At 41.9% G+C, this 20896-nt stretch overlaps 1 protein-coding gene across 3 annotated transcripts; it reads left to right on the plus strand.

Annotated features, from left to right (window-relative positions):
- The first annotated feature begins 463 nt into the window (after positions 1-463).
- On the plus strand, positions 464-19164 carry LOC139543704 (N-lysine methyltransferase KMT5A-A-like). Of its 3 annotated transcripts, none has more exons than XM_071350046.1 (7): positions 464-727; positions 1379-1529; positions 2096-2384; positions 11365-11452; positions 16129-16188; positions 17815-18005; positions 18207-19164. In XM_071350046.1, the coding sequence occupies exons 1-7, from the start codon at positions 719-721 to the stop codon at positions 18415-18417; spliced, it is 999 nt and encodes a 332-aa protein (XP_071206147.1). In that variant the 5' UTR covers positions 464-718; the 3' UTR covers positions 18418-19164. The 3 variants fall into 3 exon arrangements, with proteins under 3 accessions (XP_071206147.1, XP_071206148.1, XP_071206149.1); XM_071350047.1 differs by having other exon boundaries at positions 2099-2384; XM_071350048.1 differs by lacking the exon at positions 16129-16188.
- Positions 19165-20896: the final 1732 nt, after the last annotated feature.

Consider the following 20896-nt stretch of genomic DNA (forward strand, 5'->3'; position numbering starts at 1 on the left):
ATTACTTCATGCTCTTAATAGCATCAATAATAAACAGAAAATATATATGATGTATAATAAAATAGCATTTTACACAATCATTCAATGTTATACCGTGCAGTGTCAAAAATATTGTAAAAATAATACAGAGAAACTATGAGGAAGACATACATTTTTGCAAAATCATGAGGTCTAAATAGAAAGGCAGTGTGAAAAGTTTGTTGACAAAATATAAAACAGCCACAAACAAAACATGACACACCAATACCAAAGTACAGAGAGAGAGTTTAGACTGTTTTTCAATTTGTTGTTTACTCAGATTCTGTAAAATACTTATTTTCACAAGGTAATTCTTTAATGAGGATGATGATAATGATTCATGTTGATTAATTAACTCCCCAAAACAATGTTAGACAGCGCCGCCTGCTGGCTTTCCTTTAGAACTACCGTCCCTTTAAATGTTACATGGCTCCCTCCCTTGAATGAGTTACATTAAAACATGGCGGAGGGGAGGAACTGTGGAAACTGCATGGGCTGAAGAATTTCAAAGGAAAACATACAAAAGTGACCTTTGTGGAGACGAAGGAGAGTGTACGAAGGCAGAGGAGAGGTGGGATGACTGTTGTATGACGCTGGGGAATATACGGGGAGACACGGCTTCTGGATATTGTTTTATTGCAACAGAAGAGTGGACCCGAAGCCTTTTTCGCATAAATACAAAAAACAAAACAATCCAGAAATGAACGGGGTAAGTTGGCTGTAACAATTCGTCAAATGTGTACTTTGTTATTTTACAAAAAAATTGGTTACATTAATTTAGGACAATAGAGGGGAGTGGACTGTTATTTCTATGCTAGTTAGGTATTTGTTTAACGTTACTTGATCAATGTCCAACATTGTTGCATGATGTTAGCTAGCATGGTTAGCTAGCTAACTATTCGTTATTCTCCCTACTCCAGCTAGCTACTCCTATCGGTTGAATAAGCGAACGGTCGAAATAAAAAGTTAGTCGATTTTAGTGGGCGAGGCATTTGTAACTAAAATATACAGCCACGTTTGCATGTTCTCGAAAACAACATGTTTATCACAAATAATGTGATGAGTGAAGCGATTGAGCTAACAACTAGGAGGCCCGTATGTTGTGCGGGTGTGTTTAGTCATAGTTAGCCAAATTATGTTGCTGGCTGGCGTCACTGCTAGTGTATTGACACAGGTCTCCTCTTTTTCATAAGACCAGGTCAGGTGACTGCCAGACATTACTCAACAGTTGTTATGGTCGAATGTCCTCGACATTTCCTTGTGGAAAATGAATTTCAATGTTATGTTATTTACGTTGTTGATGTCTCCACACACACAGCAACAACAAATGATTGATGGTTTCCACCTCTTCCTTTGACAGGACATGGTACTAAACAGCCACTCCATCACTCTCCTGGGCCACAGCAAGTCCAAATCACCTGTCCATGATGAGATGACCATCAAACTCATTCAGGAGGGAAAGTACGCTGGATGCTGCTCTATACAGAATGAAACACAGAGGCAAGGGGATGGTATGTAGTGTATAGTAGCCTATTCATTGAACTACAGCAGTGCATGTCCTGTTCTTTCTATTTGCCTCTTTCCTGCAAGTCTACACATTTTGCCATCGTGTGGAGAGAAATGTTTGCAGTTTTTAATATGATATCTGAGTGAGAGTGACTAACAAAATCAATGGGGCCCTGTGGGTGGTAATTTGACCATGATTAGGCATTGCATGCCGCCAGTTGCCCATTCCTGGCCTAGATCAATGTGTATAGACATTATATGGCTTAGTGAATACTGAGTGAAATGTGTGTTTACATGAAACCTAAAACATGGCTGCATGATGAGGTTGGCTTCATCATGGTCCATCACTTCACCTCCCATTCAAAAATAACATTCTCATCACATCTAAGGAGGAGTTGTGGGTTTAGTCTGTGGCATCTCAATAGTCTAAAGTTACTTCTTCGTCTTGTTTCCTCAGTTTTTGATAGCCCATTTTACATGAAATGTACAAAAGCAATATGAACGAGATGAAGCCATTGACATGAACGCTGTTATATCCTCATCTGACTTCCTCTTTGCTTGCCCCACCCAGCAGCCAGGAGACTGAACTCTGAGGCGGCATGCGTCCTGAAGCTGGCAGACATGGAAGAGAGCCACAGCCAGTGGCCCTGCAGGACAGATGAGAACCAGCACCAGTCCTCCCAGCAGCTTCTCCACTTCTCCCCAGTCTCCTGCCTCCGTTCCCCAGCTGATGTCTCCTCCCCTCCTGCCCCCAGTAACAACACCACCCACACCCTACTCGCCAACAACACCGTTGCTCACCTCGCCAACCAGAGGGACATCCGACGCAAGGCCAAAGGGAAGAAGTCAGCACTAAGAATGTAAGCTCTCACTGGATGTCACATAAAATCACATTTTGTCGGGTGTTTTCATAGCTAAAAAACACTTGTCACAATAGCTTGGGACTGTCAAATGCATGCACTAAACTGGAGCATGTGAATAATTATGTTAAAAGGGTGTATTATAATTGGGATTGGTGAACTGCAGAGTTTGTGCATCTCCCATGTGCACATATTAGGAGTGAACTGAACTTGAGGTAGTGGTGGCTTTTTGTGCGAATTGTTATTTAAATCAAAATACTACTCATTATAGAGTAAGCGGTAAAGCTTCATATGACACCAATTTTTTCCCCTTTTGTTTCATCACAAAACCAGAGAGCAACCTCTGTCTGGTGAAGTGCACAAAGCATATTGCATGTAACAAACAGTTTACATGGTCAAGCAAGTTAATGTTTCTGACATTATCGGACCACTGAACAGCTATTGACTTAGAGCCAAGGAGAGTTACCGCAAGTCGCAAAGAAAACAGGAGCTGCCTCCACTATTCCAGCACCATTTCAACATCAAATCACCTATGCTTAGTTCAATACAGTGACGCCTAAAAGATAGCAAAAACAATTTAGTCTAATCAACATAAAATTTTATATGATGTGGCTGTCCATGCTTCTGATTTCTTGTGCAAATAGAAAAAACGTGTTGACTCACGCCAATGCCATCCTCCTCGTTCATGTTGATGAAACGGTCTATCACTTTGTCATACAATTACACAATTTAATTTTTTGTTGTCGTAGGTAACCTGGCTAAAATGCTTGCTCGCTAGCCTAGCTTCCTTTCATGGGCAACATTAGCTAGTTAACATTAGCCTTCTACATCTAGCTACATATTGAACTTCTATCCTCTCAGGCCAGGGGTAGGGCTGTGGCGGTCACAATTTCATCAGCCGGTGATTGTCAAGCAAATAACTGTCGTTCTCACGGTAATTGACAGGTAATTAACATAAACACAACATTAGCATCTCCTGGCTTTCACACATAGTCTACAAGCCATTTTAAAAGTCTAATAAATCCATGTAATATATTCTACACATCACAATAAACATTATTTATTTTAGACGGGTCCAAAGAAGCATGATATGAAGAAAATGTAGTCTATTTCAGAAGAAAATAATAGCATGCTCTTGAGTTGTCCTGATCTGGCTATGCCATATGGCTGTGGGCTACACTAGTTCATTTAGCAGACAAGATTTGCATAAAATTCCGTGGCATTATTTTCTAATATGAAATAAACAAAGCTGAATAAAATATAAATATTTTCTCCAAACGATTTGAGGGAGTTCTGCGGCTATTCTGTGAGCAGTTAACAAATAAATAGTTACTCGTATATGGTTAATTTTGAGTTATTAATGTAACTTGAGTTGTTTTACAAAAGTTGGGCTGTATGTTTTGATTTTTAATACATTGTAAGGCTGCATGATGAGACTCTAATGATGATTTGAAAAAAGTCTCTTGAAAGGCTTGAGCTCTGCTTTGCTTTTTGCGCAGGCTGTACACACCATCAGTCTCTCATTCACAATTTGACAAGCACTTGATAATGAATTTCACGGCGGCATAATGCACCCTAAAAAAATCCATGCTTTTGCGGCCCGGGGTGCTGCGTTGTGCCCTTCTCCCTGAGTGTACAGCGCAATCCGAAGCGCCTCTTACTCACAGGGCTCTCCGTCACGTGATCGGGTCTTTCTCACAGGCTACAAGTCAGACACGTCGGGGACGCAACTACGTGCGTCCTTATCCAATTCCGAGGTGCATATTGAAGATATTGGAAGAACTGTCCACATTTACTTTTAGTCAGCCAACAAGATGAGTAGGCTTAACGAACAGCAAAAGCACTAGCCTATGTCAATCTACTATCCCCCATAGTACAAAAGTCGACCTATTCTGTGTGAGAAATAAATATTCCAAACATAGTCTGGGACAGTTGTGGGATGCTATAGGTCCCACATTAATACAACCACTAGCATCAAAAAACACTTCTTCTTTTTAATGCAATGTGGCTGTCGCAACAGATCAGAACGTTTACCTTAAAATGTTGATAAACTATTAGGCTATTTCTTCACATTATAAGCCCAGCAATGCGCACATGGTAGTATGCTATAAGCGCAAATGTTCCATTAGCGGAATACACCATTAACAAAAGTGACCGCAAATGCATGTAATGCTTTTATTATAAAGGTGTATTTTTATGGTGAATATTATCTTCCCCAAACTTGAAACTAATGCGCTCTACACCCCTTGTAAAGCAGATTAATGTACTTCATTTTAAGAAGTTATTTGTCCACTTAAGTTGTGATACAAACCTTACTAAAACATATAGGCCTATGGGCTAGGCTACCTGAGGTGTGTGTCTATGATTCAAAAAAGGCATTGTTTCTTATGCTGGGTATTATTCACAAGTGATAATATATAGTTTACAAGTGATAGGATAATATTGTCACCCATCAGACTATTCTTGATTTAATCTTGTCTTTACATATACTAAATAATATGTGTGACATTGTTTTGATTTAAAGTGGACCATTATCATGCACCTGTATCGAAACAAGGGCAGTGGGAAAGAATACATGTAATCTATGCACTTAAATAGCGAATGGAGGATGCTTTTCCCCGTGTTTTATTTTCATGCCAGCCAGGTAGGCTATACTCCTGTTGTAAATATAAGCAATGTGCTTAATATTAGTGAAGTTGAAAAATAAATATAGTAGACCTAGCCTATAGAAAGCTGATGGGATCCTCGTCTTTTTATTAGTGGCCATCACTCAGTTTTCTCCCGCAATTGCATAGTATATAGAAATGTTGCGCAACATGAGCTCATGGGCTCTCATGAAGTGTTTGATTAGATTTTTAAATACATTTGCATTGTCAGAGTGATTAGCGAGACAATGGAGTGCTCAGTACCAGACAGTTGGCCATTAGTAGCCTACAAACTTGCTATCAGAGCTTGGAGAAGCCTACTGTGACTAAACAGTTATGTGGGATTTGACTGCCTTCATGACTCGTGACCTCTGGTGTGGCAGTAATACGGTCACCGCAACAGCCCTAGCCAGGGGCACAAGGTATAAGTTGATGGTTTGATCAGAATCGCCATTATAATCATTGGCCAGTATTGTAGAGTCAAGTAGAGCCACAAGTCCAAATCCCTATCTCCATCCATGGCTAATTTAGGAAAGGGACAATTTTTGCTAGTTAGCCACCGGAGGACAACACAACGAGATGCATTAACGCAAGTTGTTTCTGTAAGTGACGTATGCTCTCAATGTGATTTGATAGGAGTGACGCCAAATCCAAAGTGGCTTCCCTTGATACTTTTTTTTTTTAATTTATTTTTTTGGGTGCGCCAGGACTATTCAAAGTTGAGCTCGCTCAGTTTAGTTCAGCACTGATTGGCTATTATTTTATACTTTTACATTTTGTTTTATCAAGGGATGTCAAGTGCTCGCGGGCTTTCTTTGCATTCAACGCTACTGGCGGCAACAATGTCACTCTTTTTGACCAGAAAGCATCAGATGGCCTAAACAGAGGGGTGCTGTTTCGCTCGCTCGGATGCTTTCTCTGGTGAGATGCATTCAGCCTCTTGTGAATTGAAGGAAAATATGAAACACAAAATATTTTATTTAATCTTTTTGGGGGGGATGCCTGGCTTCCCTTGGCAGCCATGAATATATGGCACTGTTGGCAACAGTTGGAGATTTACTGAAGGAGAAACAGGGTAGCATTCAGATACCGATGGACTAGAGGCCTTACTGTCTAAAACAGGGGTGTCAAACGCATTTTCCCCCAGGGGCATTTTCCCCCTCGTCTTCAACGAGGTCTGGAGGGCTGCTCGGAAGATATATTATATTTCCTCACTGTCAAAATGTGCAAAGAATTGTCCTCTATCCATCGTTTAAAAAAAAAAAAATACATTCTATGCTCCCTGACTGTCTAGCTTTAATTTCTGTGATTTACTAGCGAGCTGGATAGTCACTGTATGAATGTAGGTCCATTATCAGTTCTACACAGTTTTGATTTGGTTTTAGGAATCTCTCACACACACAAGTATGTGGACACTCCTTCAGATTAGTGGATTCGGCTCTTTCAGCCACACCCGTTGCTGACGGGTGTATAAAATTGAGCACACAGCCATGCAATCTCCATAGACAAACCTTGGTAGTAGAATGCTTTACTGAAGAGCTCAGTGACGTTCAATGTGGCACTGTCATAGGATGCCACCTTTCCAACAAGTCAGTTTGTAAAATGTCTGCCCCACTAGAGCTGCCCCGGTCAACTGTTCTACTATTGTGAAGTGGAAATGTCTAGGAGCAACACCTGCTCAGTCACAAAGTGGTAGGCCACACAAGCTCACAGAGCAGGACCGGCAAGTGCTGAAGGGCGTAGCGCATACAAATCATCTGTTTTTCATGGTCGGGCTAGGCCCCTTAGTTCCAGCGAAGGGAAAACTAAACACTACAGCATACAATGACATTCTAGGCGAGTCTGTGCTTCCAACTTTGGGGAAGGCCCTTACCTGTTTCAGCATGACAATGCCCCTGTGCACAAAGCCAGTTCCATACAGAAATGGTTTGTCAAGATTGGTGTCCACATACGTGTATTTAATTTATTTAATAATTAGAGCTGACCCTGTTTGGTCAATGGTCGACCAACAACCTAAGATTTTTGTTTTGTTTTGTAAAGCGGTCACATTTTGTTAGGTTACAGCCTTATTCTAAAATGTATTAAATTGTTTCTCCCCTTTACTCAGTACTTTGTTGAAGCACCTTTGGCAGTGATTACAGCCTCGACTTCTTGGGTATGACGCTACAACCTTGCCACACCTGTATTTGGAGTTTCTCTCATTCCTCTCTGCAGATCCTCTCAACCTCTGTCAGGTTGGATGGGGAGTGTTGCTGTACAGCTATTTTCAGGTCTCTCCAAAGATGTTCGATCCGGCTCAAGATGTTCGATCCGGCTCAAGTCCGGGCCATCTCAAGGACATTCAGAGACTTGTCCCGAAGACACTCCCGAAGACACTCCTGCATTGTCTTAGCTGTGTGCTTAGGGTCATTGTCCTGTTGGAAGGTGAATCTTCGCACCAGTCTGTGGTCCTGAGCGCTCTGGAGCAGGTTTCCATGAAGGATCTCTCTGATCTTTGCTCCATTCATCTTTGAAAAACATCCCCACAGCATGATTCTGCCACCACCATGCTTCACTTTAGGGATGGTGTCAGGTTTCCTCCATACGTGACGCTTGGCATTCAGGCCAAAGAGTTCAATCTTTGTTTCATCAGACCAGAGAATCTTGTTTCTCAGTGTCTGAGAGTGTTTAGGTGCCTTTTGGCAAACTCCAAGCGGGCTGTCATGTGCATTTTTACTGAGGAGTGGCTTCCGTCTGGGCACTCTACCGTAAAGGCCTGATTGGTGGAGTGCTGCAGAGATTGTAGGTTGTTATCCTTCTGGAAGGTTCTCCCATCTCCACAGAGGAACTCTGGAGCTCTGTCAGTGACCATCGGGTTCTTGGTCACCTCCCTAACCAAGACCCTTCTCTCCGTATTGCTCAGTTTGGCTGGGTAGCCAAACTGTTCTTGGGGACCTCAATGCTGCAGAAATGTTTTGGTACCCTTCCCCAGATCTGTGCCTCAATACAATTCTGTCTCTGAGCTATACGGACAATTCTTTTGACCTCATGGCTTGTTTTTTGCTCTGACATGCACTGTCTACTGTGGGATCTTATATAGACAGATGTGTGCCTTTTCCAAATCATGTCCAATCAATTATATTTACCACAGGTGGCCTCCATTCAAGTTGTAGAAACATCTCAAGGACGATCAATGGAAACAGGATGCACTTGAGCTCCATTTCGAGTCTCATAGCAAAGAGTCTGAATACTTATGTAAACATTTCTAAAAACCTGTTTTTGCTTTGTCATTATTGTGTAGATCACTGAGGATGTTTGTTAAAAATACATTTTTTTATTTTTAGAATAAGGCTATAATGTAACAAAATGTGGAAATAGTCAAGGGGTCTGAATACTTTCCGAATGCACTGAAATATATGTTTATGGCACACGAGACACCAGTCTGATTCACACCTTTATCAGTGGACTTATCCATCGTGGATGCAGCGGGGATGGCACACCAGTAGTACATTTTCTGTTACTTCCCATAATTTGTCAAATACAATGTTTGGTTATGTTAATGCATTCAATATATTATGATTAGTCTTACCGTTCTCATTGTCGGAGTTTGTGGAACGCACAACCTAGCTAGCTACACTTATGAGGAACAAGTTTTGGTTTATTTCATTCCATTTACGAGTTCTCAATTCATTCAATGTATTTTATTTGTAGCACTCCGGTAAATGTTGAGTAAGGACGCGCACCAGATTATGCATAGCAGTAGGCCTAGGCTGCCTGGCCTGCGCGTAAATGTAGGCCTATAAATGTGCCCATTTGGGGATCTGATTAGTATTTATGATTCTTAACTCACCACCAATGTGGAGCTTATCAAAGTCATTTTACCTTCACCTCAAACAGCAAGTAAAAAGTGTTTTAATTTTTTTTATTTTTTACAATCATTGAAAATGACTTCCTCAACGTAGCCTTTAAAAAATAAAACGTCTCGGTAACGTCTCGGTGTGAAAAGGGAAAAATTTTCATAAAAATAGGCTTACCTGATTTATTTCTCATCCCTTGCGCAAATAGTCTACAGGTATGTCTGTCTGGAGTTCACTGGCGCGGGAAACTTTAGGGCCCAGAATATTTTATACAATGTTGCAGGTTTGCTAACACGAGCTTCAGAACGCACCCAAGTTAATATACTCAGCAAAAAAAGAAACGTCCTGTCACTGTCAACTGTGTTTATTTTCAGCAAACTTAACATGTAAATATTTGTATGAACATAAGATTCAACAACTGAGACATAAACTGAACAAGTTCCACAGACATGAACAAAGGGCGGGTCAAAATCAAAAGTAACAATCAGTATTGGGTGTGGCCACCAGCTGCATTAAGTACTGCAGTGCATATCCTCCTCATGGACTGCACCAGATTTGCCCGTTCTTGCTGTGAGATGTTACCCCACTCTTCCACCAAGGCACCTGCAAGTTCCCGGACATTTCTGGGGGGAATGGCCCTAGCCCTCACCCTCCGATCCAACAGGTCCCAGACGTGCTCAATGGGATTGAGATCCGGGCTCTTCGCTGGCAATGACAGAACACTGACATTCCTGTCTTGCAGGAAATCACGCACAGAACGAGCAGTATGGCTGGTGGCATTGTCATGCTGGAGGGTCATGTCAGGATGAGCCTGCAGGAAGGGAACCACATGAGGGAGGAGGATGTCTTCCCTGTAAAGCACAGCGTTGAGATTGCCTGCAATGACAACAAGCTCAGTCCGATGATGCTGTGACACTCCGCCCCAGACCATGACGGACCCTCCACCTCCAAATCAATCCCGCTCCAGAGTACAGGCCTCGGTGTAACGCTCATTCCTTCGACGATAAACGTAAATCCGACCATCACCCCCGGTGAGACAAAATCGCAGCTCGTCAGTGAAGAGCACTTTTTGCCAGTCCTGTCTGGTCCAGCGACAGCGGGTTTGTGCCATTAGGCGACGTTGTTGCCGGTGATGTCTGCTGAGGACCTGCCTTACAACAGGCCTACAAGCTCTGTCCAGCCTCTCTCAGCCTATTGCGGACAGTCTGAGCACTGGTGGAGGGATTGTGCGTTCCTGGTGTAACTCGTGCAGTTGTTGTTGCCATACTGTACCTGTCCCGCAGGTATGATGTTCATATCTACTGATCCTGTCCAGGTGTTGTTACACGTGGTCTGCCACTGCGAGTACGATCAGCTGTCCGTCCTGTCTCCCTGTAGCGCTGTCTTAGGCGTCTCGCAGTACGGACATTGACATTTATTGCCCTGGCCACATCTGCAGTCCTCATGCCTCCTTGCAGCATGCCTAAGGCACGTTCACGCAGATGAGCAGGGAGCCTGGGCATCTTTCTTTTGGTGTTTTTCAGAGTCTGTAGAAAGGCCTCTTTAGTGTCCTAAGTTTTCGTAACTGTGACCTTAAATGCCTACAGTCTGTAAGCTGTTAGTGTCTTAACGATGGCTCCACAGGTGCATGTTCATTGAACAAGCATGGGGAAACAGTGTTTAAACCCTTTACATTGAAGATCTGTGACGTAAATCCAAATCTCTTTGAAAGACAGGGTCCTGAAAAAGGTCTGTTTTTCTTTTTTTGCTGAGTTTAGTTAATACAATGTTTTAAAGTTCCTTGCAGACAGGCCTAGTGTAGCCAATGCGATATATAGGATATTTATTTTGATAATGTTATTTTCTACCTACAGGATGCAATGGTTTTTATTTGTTGGCTTTATGTAGGTTGTTTTTACAAAAATGGCAATACAAGTTACTTTTAGAATTTTGATTTTGAAATATGACTTTATTATAAATGAAATTGTTCCACAAATGTGCATATGAAAATCATAACTGGCACGCAGATTGGTAGAAATAGTAAGATAAATTGGCACTCCAAATGGAAAAGGTTGCCGACCCCTGGTGTAGCCTATTACCTACCGGCAAATTCAGGAGCGTAACAGCCGAATCTGCCAAGGCCAGCAGCAGCGGGGAGGAAGAGGGTCAGGATTTTTTTATTTAAATGTTTCTCCTCCTGGTTAAGCGGTCTTGGTTTCTGGATCCCTCTTGAGTCATTTGTTTGTCTTCATTATGTAATCTGTGTGCTTAAAGCATCAAACAAGCTCAGTAGCCGACATATATAAAATACAGGTTTTTAAAATGTCATAACTTCTAAAGAACAGACCACTGTAGGTCGGGGACAGATATAATTGATGTACCACAAAGGGCTGCAATGTCTGTTTCTGTTGGACACTTTGCTTGTTTGTTCACTTTGATAAGAACATGGTTCATATGTGCCCGTATATGTAAAAAAAATGGTGGTGTTTTTTAATGCTAGTTCATACATTTCCTTAACAGAGCAGAGAGCAGGAATTCCCAAAACCGCAAAGTAACAGACTACTATCCCATAAGGAGAAGCTCCAGGAAAAGCAAAGCAGAGTTGAAGGTGAGAGCAAAGTGCATTTATTACCTTGTAATATTAAAGCATTGACCACTTCCACGCTGTTATATACCAAAGATTAAGCCGTGTACTGTGCAGATTATTGAAAGATGAACAGACCTAGTGTGAAATGAGGGCCATGTGTGGAATGGGTGCAACTCAATATTAGGAAGGTGTTCCTAATGTTTGGTTTACCCAGTGTATATCCCCTGTCTGATTCCCAGTTCATCCAGTAGATCAGGGTTTCCCAAACTCGGTCCTGGGGCCCCCCCTGGGTGCACGTTTTGGTTTTTGCGCTACACAGCTGGTTTAAATAACCAACTCATCAAGCTTTGATTGTTTGATTCAGCTGTGTAGTGCTAGGGCAAAAGCCAAAACGTGCACCTGGGGGGGGGACCAGGACCGAATTTGGGAAACCCTGCACTAGATGGTGCCACTTGAAACCAGTTGCGTTTGGGTAGTGAGTGACTTTGCCAAAATTGCTGAACTTTTTTTGTTTGCAATAAAGCTGGACCAAATCTGAACCAATCGTAGAGGTCTGTTTCACAAGTTTGGCCAGTACAGTAGAGCAGGGGTTCCCAAACCTTTTCACTCGGGGGGCCTGCTTCCTGCATTATCCCACGCTCCCATGCACGCGCCATATATATTTATATGGGCTCAAGCACTGTTCATGACAAACTATTCACACCCTTTTTGTTGGTGGAGAGAATTTTGCAAGTTTTGAAGCTTATTTCCTGCAATTCTGTAAAATGTTCCATGTCTAATGTGTATTAATGTGATATTTGAGTGACAAATTACAACTATCTATGGGCTAAAAAAACCTTAATGATAAAATATATATATATATATATAATAATAAAAACATTAGCTGACATGTTCTAGTTGATCTGGACATTTCTGACAAGTTCTAATATAGAGCTGGGACGATAAACCAGAAATGACAGACACTGACATTGCCTTCCTCTTACTGAAGCATTTTGCTTACGTTAGTGATTTTGCTACACAACGTTCCTGTAGATTTGTCCAAAAACCATTATTTGGTCAACATTAATGGCCTATGCCTTACGTTGATTCCTGCTATGTAAGTGTCTGCCTGTCCCTGTTTTGCTGTTGGCTACTGACTCAATCCCTCTGCACACGGAGGAGGGAGCGATGCGTTCTGAGAAGCACCGTTGCTTAAAATACTATTGCGACAAAGACAGTTTCAAAGCAACTACTGTTCTAGTTACACAGAGGAGAGTCACAGCTTTCTGTGAGTGTGTGTATATAACGTATTTCTCACCACTTAATATTGAGTTCATGGCACCAGTTTACAACTGGAGTCGGCTATGTAGTATGGTTTTGAAGTGCCTACGGAGCCGAGTGGAGCGTGCCATTTTCACTTAATAGGCTTACATCTAGTGGCCTAGCACCGGACCGTTTTTGTACGACGTTAGATTACATTTACTGGCTATCTATCAACAATATCATATTCAGAGTTAGCAATCTAGCTAAGTGTTTTGAGTTCCCACTTCCTCAAGTGGTAAATAAATGCAATAAGCCTAAATGCCAATATGCACAAATTCTCTTAAGAGCCCAAAATAAATCTGATTGTATTTGGATAGGTTACACATCAAAATACAATCATGCATTTCCTGTGTGTGTGTATATACACTGCTCAAAAAAATAAAGGGAACACTTAAACAACACAATGTAACTCCAAGTCAATCACACTTCTGTGAAATCAAACTGTCCACTTAGGAAGCAACACTGATTGACAATAAATTTCACATGCTGTTGTGCAAATGGAATAGACAAAAGGTGGAAATTTATAGGCAATTAGCAAGACAGCCTAAGTGCTCCAATAAAGGAGTGGTTCTGCAGGTGGTGACCACAGACCACTTCTCAGTTCCTATGCTTCCTGGCTGATGTTTTGGTCACTTTTGAATGCTGGCGGTGCTTTCACTCTAGTGGTAGCATGAGACGGAGTCTACAACCCACACAAGTGGCTCAGGTAGTGCAGCTCATCCAGGACGGCACATCAATGCGAGCTGTGGCAAGAAGGTTTGCTGTGTCTGTCAGCGTAGTGTCCAGAGCATGGAGGCGCTACCAGGAGACAGGCCAGTACATCAGGAGACGTGGAGGAGGCCGTAGGAGGGCAACAACCCAGCAGCAGGACCGCTACCTCCGCCTTTGTGCAAGGAGGAGCACTGCCAGAGCCCTGCAAAATGACCTCCAGCAGGCCACAAATGTGCATGTGTCTGCTCAAACGGTCAGAAACAGACTCCATGAGGGTGGTATGAGGGTCCGACGTCCACAGGTGGGGGTTGTGCTTACAGCCCAACACCGTGCAGGACGTTTGGCATTTGCCAGAGAACACCAAGATTGGCAAATTCGCCACTGGCGCCCTGTGCTCTTCACAGATGAAAGCAGGTTCACACTGAGCACATGTGACAGAGTCTGGAGACGCCGTGGAGAACGTTCTGCTGCCTGCAACATCCTCCAGCATGACCGGTTTGGCGGTGGGTCAGTCATGGTGTGGGGTGGCATTTCTTTGGGGGGGCCGCACAGCCCTCCATGTGCTCGCCAGAGGTAGCCTGACTGCCATTAGGTACCGAGATGAGATCCTCAGACCCCTTGTGAGACCATATGCTGGTGCGGTTGGCCCTGGGTTCCTCCTAATGCAAGACAATGCTAGACCTCATGTGGCTGGAGTGTGTCAGCAGTTCCTGCAAGAGGAAGGCATTGATGCTATGGACTGGCCCGCCCGTTCCCCAGACCTGAATCCAATTGAGCACATCTGGGACATCATGTCTCGCTCCATCCACCAACGCCACGTTGCACCACACACTGTCCAGGAGTTGGCGGATGCTTTAGTCCAGGTCTGGGAGGAGATCCCTCAGGAGACCATCCGCCACCTCATCAGGAGCATGCCCAGGCGTTGTAGGGAGGTCATACAGGCACGTGGAGGCCACACACACTACTGAGCCTCATTTTGACTTGTTTTAAGGACATTACATCAAAGTTGGATCAGCCTGTAGTATGGTTTTCAACTTTAATTTTGAGTGTGACTCCAAATCCAGACCTCCATGGGTTGATAAATTTGATTTCCATTGTTAATTTGTGTGTGATTTTGTCAGCACATTCAACTATGTAAAGAAAAAAGTATTTAATAAGAATATTTAATTCATTCAGATATAGGATGTGTTATTTTAGTGTTCCCTTTATTTTTTTGAGCAGTGTGTGTATGTATATATGTGTGTGTATGTGTGTATATATATATATATATATATATATATATATTTTTTTTTTTTTATCGTAGGCTACCATCTGTCTTACTTGGCACTGGAAGTAATTGTCTAGGGCCCTGCCACTAATGTAAAGTAGCTGTCCATTTAAAAATATATATATATTGTCGTATTTGTTGTTATCGAGCAAAATGGTTACATTTTATCACTGCCTTTGTCCATATCCCCCAGCTCTAGCACCTCCCCGGAAAAAATATTTATTGGAAGTTATCAACTTTTTTTTCTTTCTTCAATTTATGGATTTTTGTCCATATGGCCCAGGTAGTGTAGTTCAGTGTTCAGAAAAGTAGAGTACAGTGCACATGAGTTGAGTACATTATACTGAACTATACTCTAATTTACTGAACTGTACTGAGCTCTACTATGTTGTACATTGTTGTCCAAACTTGTGAAACATAGATGTCTATGATTGATTCAGATTTGGTCTGGACCAACCAAAATTGGTCTTGTTTGGTGATTATGCATTTCTGTGTAGTACAGATCAGGGACCTATGATGAAATTCTGTTACCGGGTGTAAATCCACTTCACTTAATGCAGTTAAATAACCAAAATATATGTTTTTCAAAGTTGAGGCGTCATGTCATAGCGGACACCCCATTATTTCTGTAGACATCTTTGAATCTTAATTTGGAGCAGATATTTAATTGTTTTAAACTGAGGGAGAGATTGGTAACAGAATTTAGGTAAACTTTGCATCTGCACAGTTCTTCTAGTAAATGTGTTTTTGTAAAATGTTCAGTGGAAATTGTTAAAAGTAGTCCTTGTGCATAGAGTTGTATGATTTTGTTAAACTTTTTAAATCAATGGTTTTAGTTTGGCCATACATTTTAAGTGAAAAACTGGCGGGATTGTCCCAATACAGTATGGGGAGCACAGAGATACTGTTAACTGGTTCTCTGGCTGACTGCTATTGCCTGAGCAGAGCTTAGATGAGATGATGACTTTAAGGAATGAAAAATAATGGTCATCAAATAAGTACTAAGTCGTATACATGACTGAAATATTTCATATCAATAGAAAAAGAGGAAGTAACTTACCCAATGTGGACCTGACAGTGTTCATCATTTTTGGCTTTAGAATTTCCATTTAAAAAGCTCAAATCATTTTAATGTCATTTCATAATGCATTTAAGGTTTTCAAAAATATTATCGAACGGAAATCAAAAACGGGGATCTTTTTTTATAACCGAAACTGAACCAACCTCCAAGCACTAATCGCTCAGCACTAGTAACTTTGCAGTGTAACTTTTTATTTAGAAAGGACAAAGGTTGATAACATGTGAGATTAGCTATAATGCCATTAGCAACTGTGAATAAGGACTTGTTCCTTCAAATATGTGGAGCCAAATTTTACATTTCTTATTAAATGTCCTCTATGCTTGGATTCTCTTACAGTGTGAACAAAAGAAACACATCGATGATCTGATCATAAATGGGATCGAGGAAGGAATGGAGGTACACTCATTGATCACAGCGCTTAGCCAATCTGACTGGGAGGCCCTGTATTTGAAAACCTTGTTGCTATGTTCATACTGACATATCATGAAATGCATCTCACAGTTTTCAGAGGAAAATAGCGTGTGATACTAAGTTCATTTTATTATTTCAATAGACTATATTGTATTCCATGAGTGAAAATACAGTGCATTTGGAAAATATTCAGACCCCTTCATCTTTTCCAAATGTTTGTTACGTTACAGCCTTGTTCTAAAATTGATTAAATCATTGTTTTTCCTCAATCTTCACACAATGCCACATAATGCCAAAGCGAAAAGTTTTTTTTGTATTAAATTGCAGATGTATTCAGACCCTTTGCTATGAGACTCTAAATTTAGCTCAAGTGCATCCTGTTTCCATTGATCATCCTTGATGTTTCTACAACTTGATTTACCACAGTCCACCTGTGGTAAATTCAATTGATTGGACATGATTAAGAAAGGCACACACCTGTCTCTAAGGTCCCACAGTTGACAGTGCATGTCAGAGCAAAAGCCAAGCCATGAGGTCGAAGGAATTGTCCATAGAGCTCCGAGACAAGATTGTGTTGAGGCACAGATCTGGGGAAGGGTACCAGAAAATGTCTGCAATTGGGGGAGAAGGGCCTTGGTCAGGGAGGTGATCAAGAACTTGATGGGCACTCTGACAGAGCTCAAGAGTTCCTCTGTGGAGATGGGAGAACCTTCCAGAAGGACAACCATCTCTGCAGCACTCCACCAATCAGGCCTTTATAGTAGAGTGGCCAGACGGAAGCCACTCCTTAGTAAAAGTCACATGACAGCCTGCTTGGGTAAAGAACTCTCAGACCATGAGAAACAAGATTCTCTGGTCTGACGAAACCAAGATTGAGCTGTTTGGTCTGAATGCCAAATGTCACATCTGGAGGAAAGCTGGCACCATCCCTACGGTGAAGCGTGGTGGCAGCATCATGCTGTGGGGAGGTTTTTCAGTGGCAGGTACTGGGAGACTAGTCAGGATTGAGGGAATGATCAACGGAACAAAGTACAAAGAGATCCTTGATGAAAACCTGCTCCAGAGCGCTCAGGACCTCAGACTGGGGCGAAGGTTCACCTTCCAGCAGGACAACGACCCTAAGCACAGCAAAGACAATGCAGGAGTGGTCTCTGAATGTCCTTGAGTTGCCCAGCCAGAACTGAGACTTGAACCCGATCGAAACATCTCTGGAGAGATCTGAAAATAGCTGTGCAGCGACACTCCCCATCCAACCTGACAGAGCTTAAGAGGATCTGCAGAGAAGAATGGGAGAAACTCCCCAAATACAGGTGTGCCAAGCTTGTAGCGTCATACCCAAGAAGACTCTTGGCTGTAATTTCTGCCGAAGGTGCTTCAACAAAGTACTGCGCAAAGGGTATGAATACCTATGTAAATGTGGTGATTTTTATAAATTTGCCAAAATTTTTAAACCCGTTTTTGCTTTGTCATTATGGGATATTGTGTGTAGATTAGGGGGGGGGGACAATTAAATCCATTTTAGAATACGTCTAACGTAACAAAATGTGGAAAAAGTCAAGGGGTCTGAATACTTTCTGAATGCACTGTATATTTATTCCCCAAATGGTACAGGTGCAGCATATAGAGGGGAAGGGTCGAGGAGTGTTTGCCACCCAGTGTTTTGATAAGGGCCAGTATGTAGTGGAGTACCATGGCGACCTGCTGCAGATCACTGACGCCAAAACGAGGGAGGCCGAGTACGCTCTTAACCCTGCCACCGGCTGCTACATGTACTACTTTCAGTATCTCTGCAAAACATACTGGTATGTCAAACCATTCTCTCTTTTATGTGTGTGGCATCTCTGGTATAGCCGCAAAACTATTTCAGCATTCTCACTGTTGGCTGCTCACTAATGCAGTATTTGTTTTAGTTTCATCATGTAATAACTTTTCAACCATAACTAACTTTTGTTAGATTAACCTAATATCAGTGGGGGTTTTTTCTCAACTGCTTCTCCCTCTAGTGTGGACGCCACGAAAGAAACGGGTCGCATGGGCCGTCTGATCAACCACAGTAAGAACGGCAACTGTCAAACCAAACTCCATGACATCAACGGGATGCCTCACCTCATCCTAGTGGCATCGCGAGACGTCGATGAGGGCGAGGAGCTGCTCTACGACTATGGCGACCGCAGCAAAGCTTCCATCGCAGCCCACCCCTGGCTCAAACATTGATGGAGACATGATCCAGCTCAAAGAAAAGGGAAAATGCTAACAACACCTTGGTTTCTTAATAGATCGTTTTTTAAATGTAAAAATTGCCTTAGCAACAGAATGTGTCATCACATATTTTTTTTGTTTTCTGAAAGGGAGGGGGTAGTTTGTTCTTAGTGGGGAGGGAGTTTTTGAAGAGAGTGGGTTAGGTTACAGTGACGTAAACACACATTTAGATTGAGGTACACCTAAATGTCTGGCGACATCAATACTTTTAATATATTTATCAGTCTATATGAAACATGCTAGTTTTTTCCAGCACATTTCTTTTTGTATATTTTGTATTACCGGTAGACCAGTGCTTCCACGGCATGCAGGTTGTAGTTCAGTGTTCTGCATTTTTATACAAAGTTTTTCTTAATTGGTTGTATGGTAGTTAGTTGCTAAGCAATAATTATATTTATGGTACCAGAACCCTTCTGGTTGATGCAGAAAGCAGAACTATTAGATGCAAACTTACGAGCCGTCTTTAAAAGGTTCCAAAAACTGGAATAGGATTCCAACCATTGAAACTCACACTTTGTTTGAAATGTCAATCTTATGCTAAGTTATGTATAGTTGTAGAGTTGTTTTATGAACTTGAACAAATCTGTACCTCTAACACACAAAGCTGTCAATGTCCACAAACAAATGCTCCATGAGGAAGTATTTAAATATGTATGCTGGGGTGGAGGCATCATTGAATAAACAGGTTTTATGCAAATTATACCCCAGCTTGCTTTTGTCATGACTTCGGAGCTCTTCTTTTTGCATTTAAACACCTTGCTGATTACAAAGCTGAATTTGAGGATAATGGATTGATGATTTGTATAACTACTGTTCAGAGGGCATCAGATCCCCTCTAATATTTAATATGTTGATTGCATGAGGTTGGTTTAGTGAGACGCATTTCCAAACGGAACGTTCTAAATTAAACATTTCCCATGCGGACTCTTTTTAGTGATGTTTGTTTGGAATCTGATCCCGACTTGCAGCAGAAAGGCAGAAGCGAAGTGAGAGGACCATCTCAGCAAAAATCTGTCTTCTCCAGCAGGTGGCGCTGTTTCGTCTCCTTCGTTCAGCAAGCGAGGAGTGTTTGTATGGATGTCAATGAGTGTCGAATTTGGTCAAACAAAATGGAATGGCTTATTTGCTACATTTAGTTAATTTGATTGAATAAAAGTTTCTTAATGCTTAGGTTGTTTTGAGCATACTTATATGTAGGACACGTGACATCCCGGCAACTTTGTGAAAAAACATGGAGTTGTCTCGAGATTGCTATGCATATTCATGACATGAGGCTTGTAGTAAAGCGTCTCTCCATTGAATACAGGCGGTTGACGTCGACAATATCAATAACTCACATATCAGTTTGCAAACAATGTAAAAGAAAAACAATTGAGTTAAAGCAATTTTTTTTGCTTGAGTAGGCAGCTCCAAAATGAAGGTGTTTCAGCCTAGCTCAGTGCTTTATGTGGTGGAGGGCAGCCAGTGGAAAATACAGAGCATAGGGGTTGGTAATGTTCTCTAGTTGCTGTGGCTCAGTGTTCTGTCACTCATGGGGACACTGTCACCACCAAATCTAAGGGTAGAGCTCAAAAATTCAAGCCCCTTGGGTGCTGCCATAGTTACATTAGAAGTGCCCATCCAAGAAGGCTCAAGGTCATTGGCCACAGATAAAATGACATCAAATCACATTCTATCTACAGTAGCTTTAATTAGACCGATCATGACATCATACTTTCAAAATCTTAGCTAGCAGTCATCATGAATCAAGTCAACAATCTACTGGCAAATCCTTTTTAATCCTTGTCATATGAATAGAAATAATTAAGAGAAATTATAGATAAAACGTATCGGTGCTCATCGGCCATTGGACATAAACATTACACAAGTTGAAATTCACAAATTCAACAATGAGTGGTTTGGAAGGAATCAGTGGCTAACTGCAAGCATTGCAGAGCAATCACTAGCCTACTTATTCAGTGGTGTGGTCCCATGTCTGGGTTTAAGGGTCTCTTTTCCAAGCTTAAAAGGGTAAACATTCAACGTTGGCCATCCTGTCAATCCAGCATGACTTCTGCCACACTGGAAACTCGGAACTGGGGGATCTGACTTTAGTGAGTTCAAGACAACTGGAAACTCTGGAAGAAATTTGCTCCGACTGAGAAAATATTTTTGAATTTTTCCAACTCGGAATTGTAAATCGGGAACTTGGACCTGAATATCACTGACGTCATGATTCGACCTTGTATTTTTTTCAGAGTTCCCAGTTGTCTTGAAAACACCATAAATCTAGAGAATTCCGGACTTTGATGACATTTGCCCACAAAGGAACGCCGCGCCACCTTCCTGTTCAAGTGAGCACAGCACAACAAGATGACTCCAAAAATGTATTGTATGCTGCGGCATAAATGATGTAATATGCCAGGGAGATAGTATTACTTTCTTAGCTACAGTA

Source organism: Salvelinus alpinus, chromosome 18 (assembly GCF_045679555.1).
Source record: "Salvelinus alpinus chromosome 18, SLU_Salpinus.1, whole genome shotgun sequence".
In the NCBI taxonomy this organism is placed as follows: Eukaryota; Metazoa; Chordata; class Actinopteri; order Salmoniformes; family Salmonidae; genus Salvelinus; species Salvelinus alpinus.

Excerpts from the sequence above, each read along its gene's own strand:
- LOC139543704 (XM_071350046.1), top strand. Across the intron at positions 1,530-2,095 it reads AACACAGAGGCAAGGGGATG|CAGCCAGGAGACTGAACTCT; the intron begins GTATGTAGTGTA and ends TGCCCCACCCAG. Across the intron at positions 2,385-11,364 it reads AAGAAGTCAGCACTAAGAAT|AGCAGAGAGCAGGAATTCCC; the intron begins GTAAGCTCTCAC and ends TTTCCTTAACAG.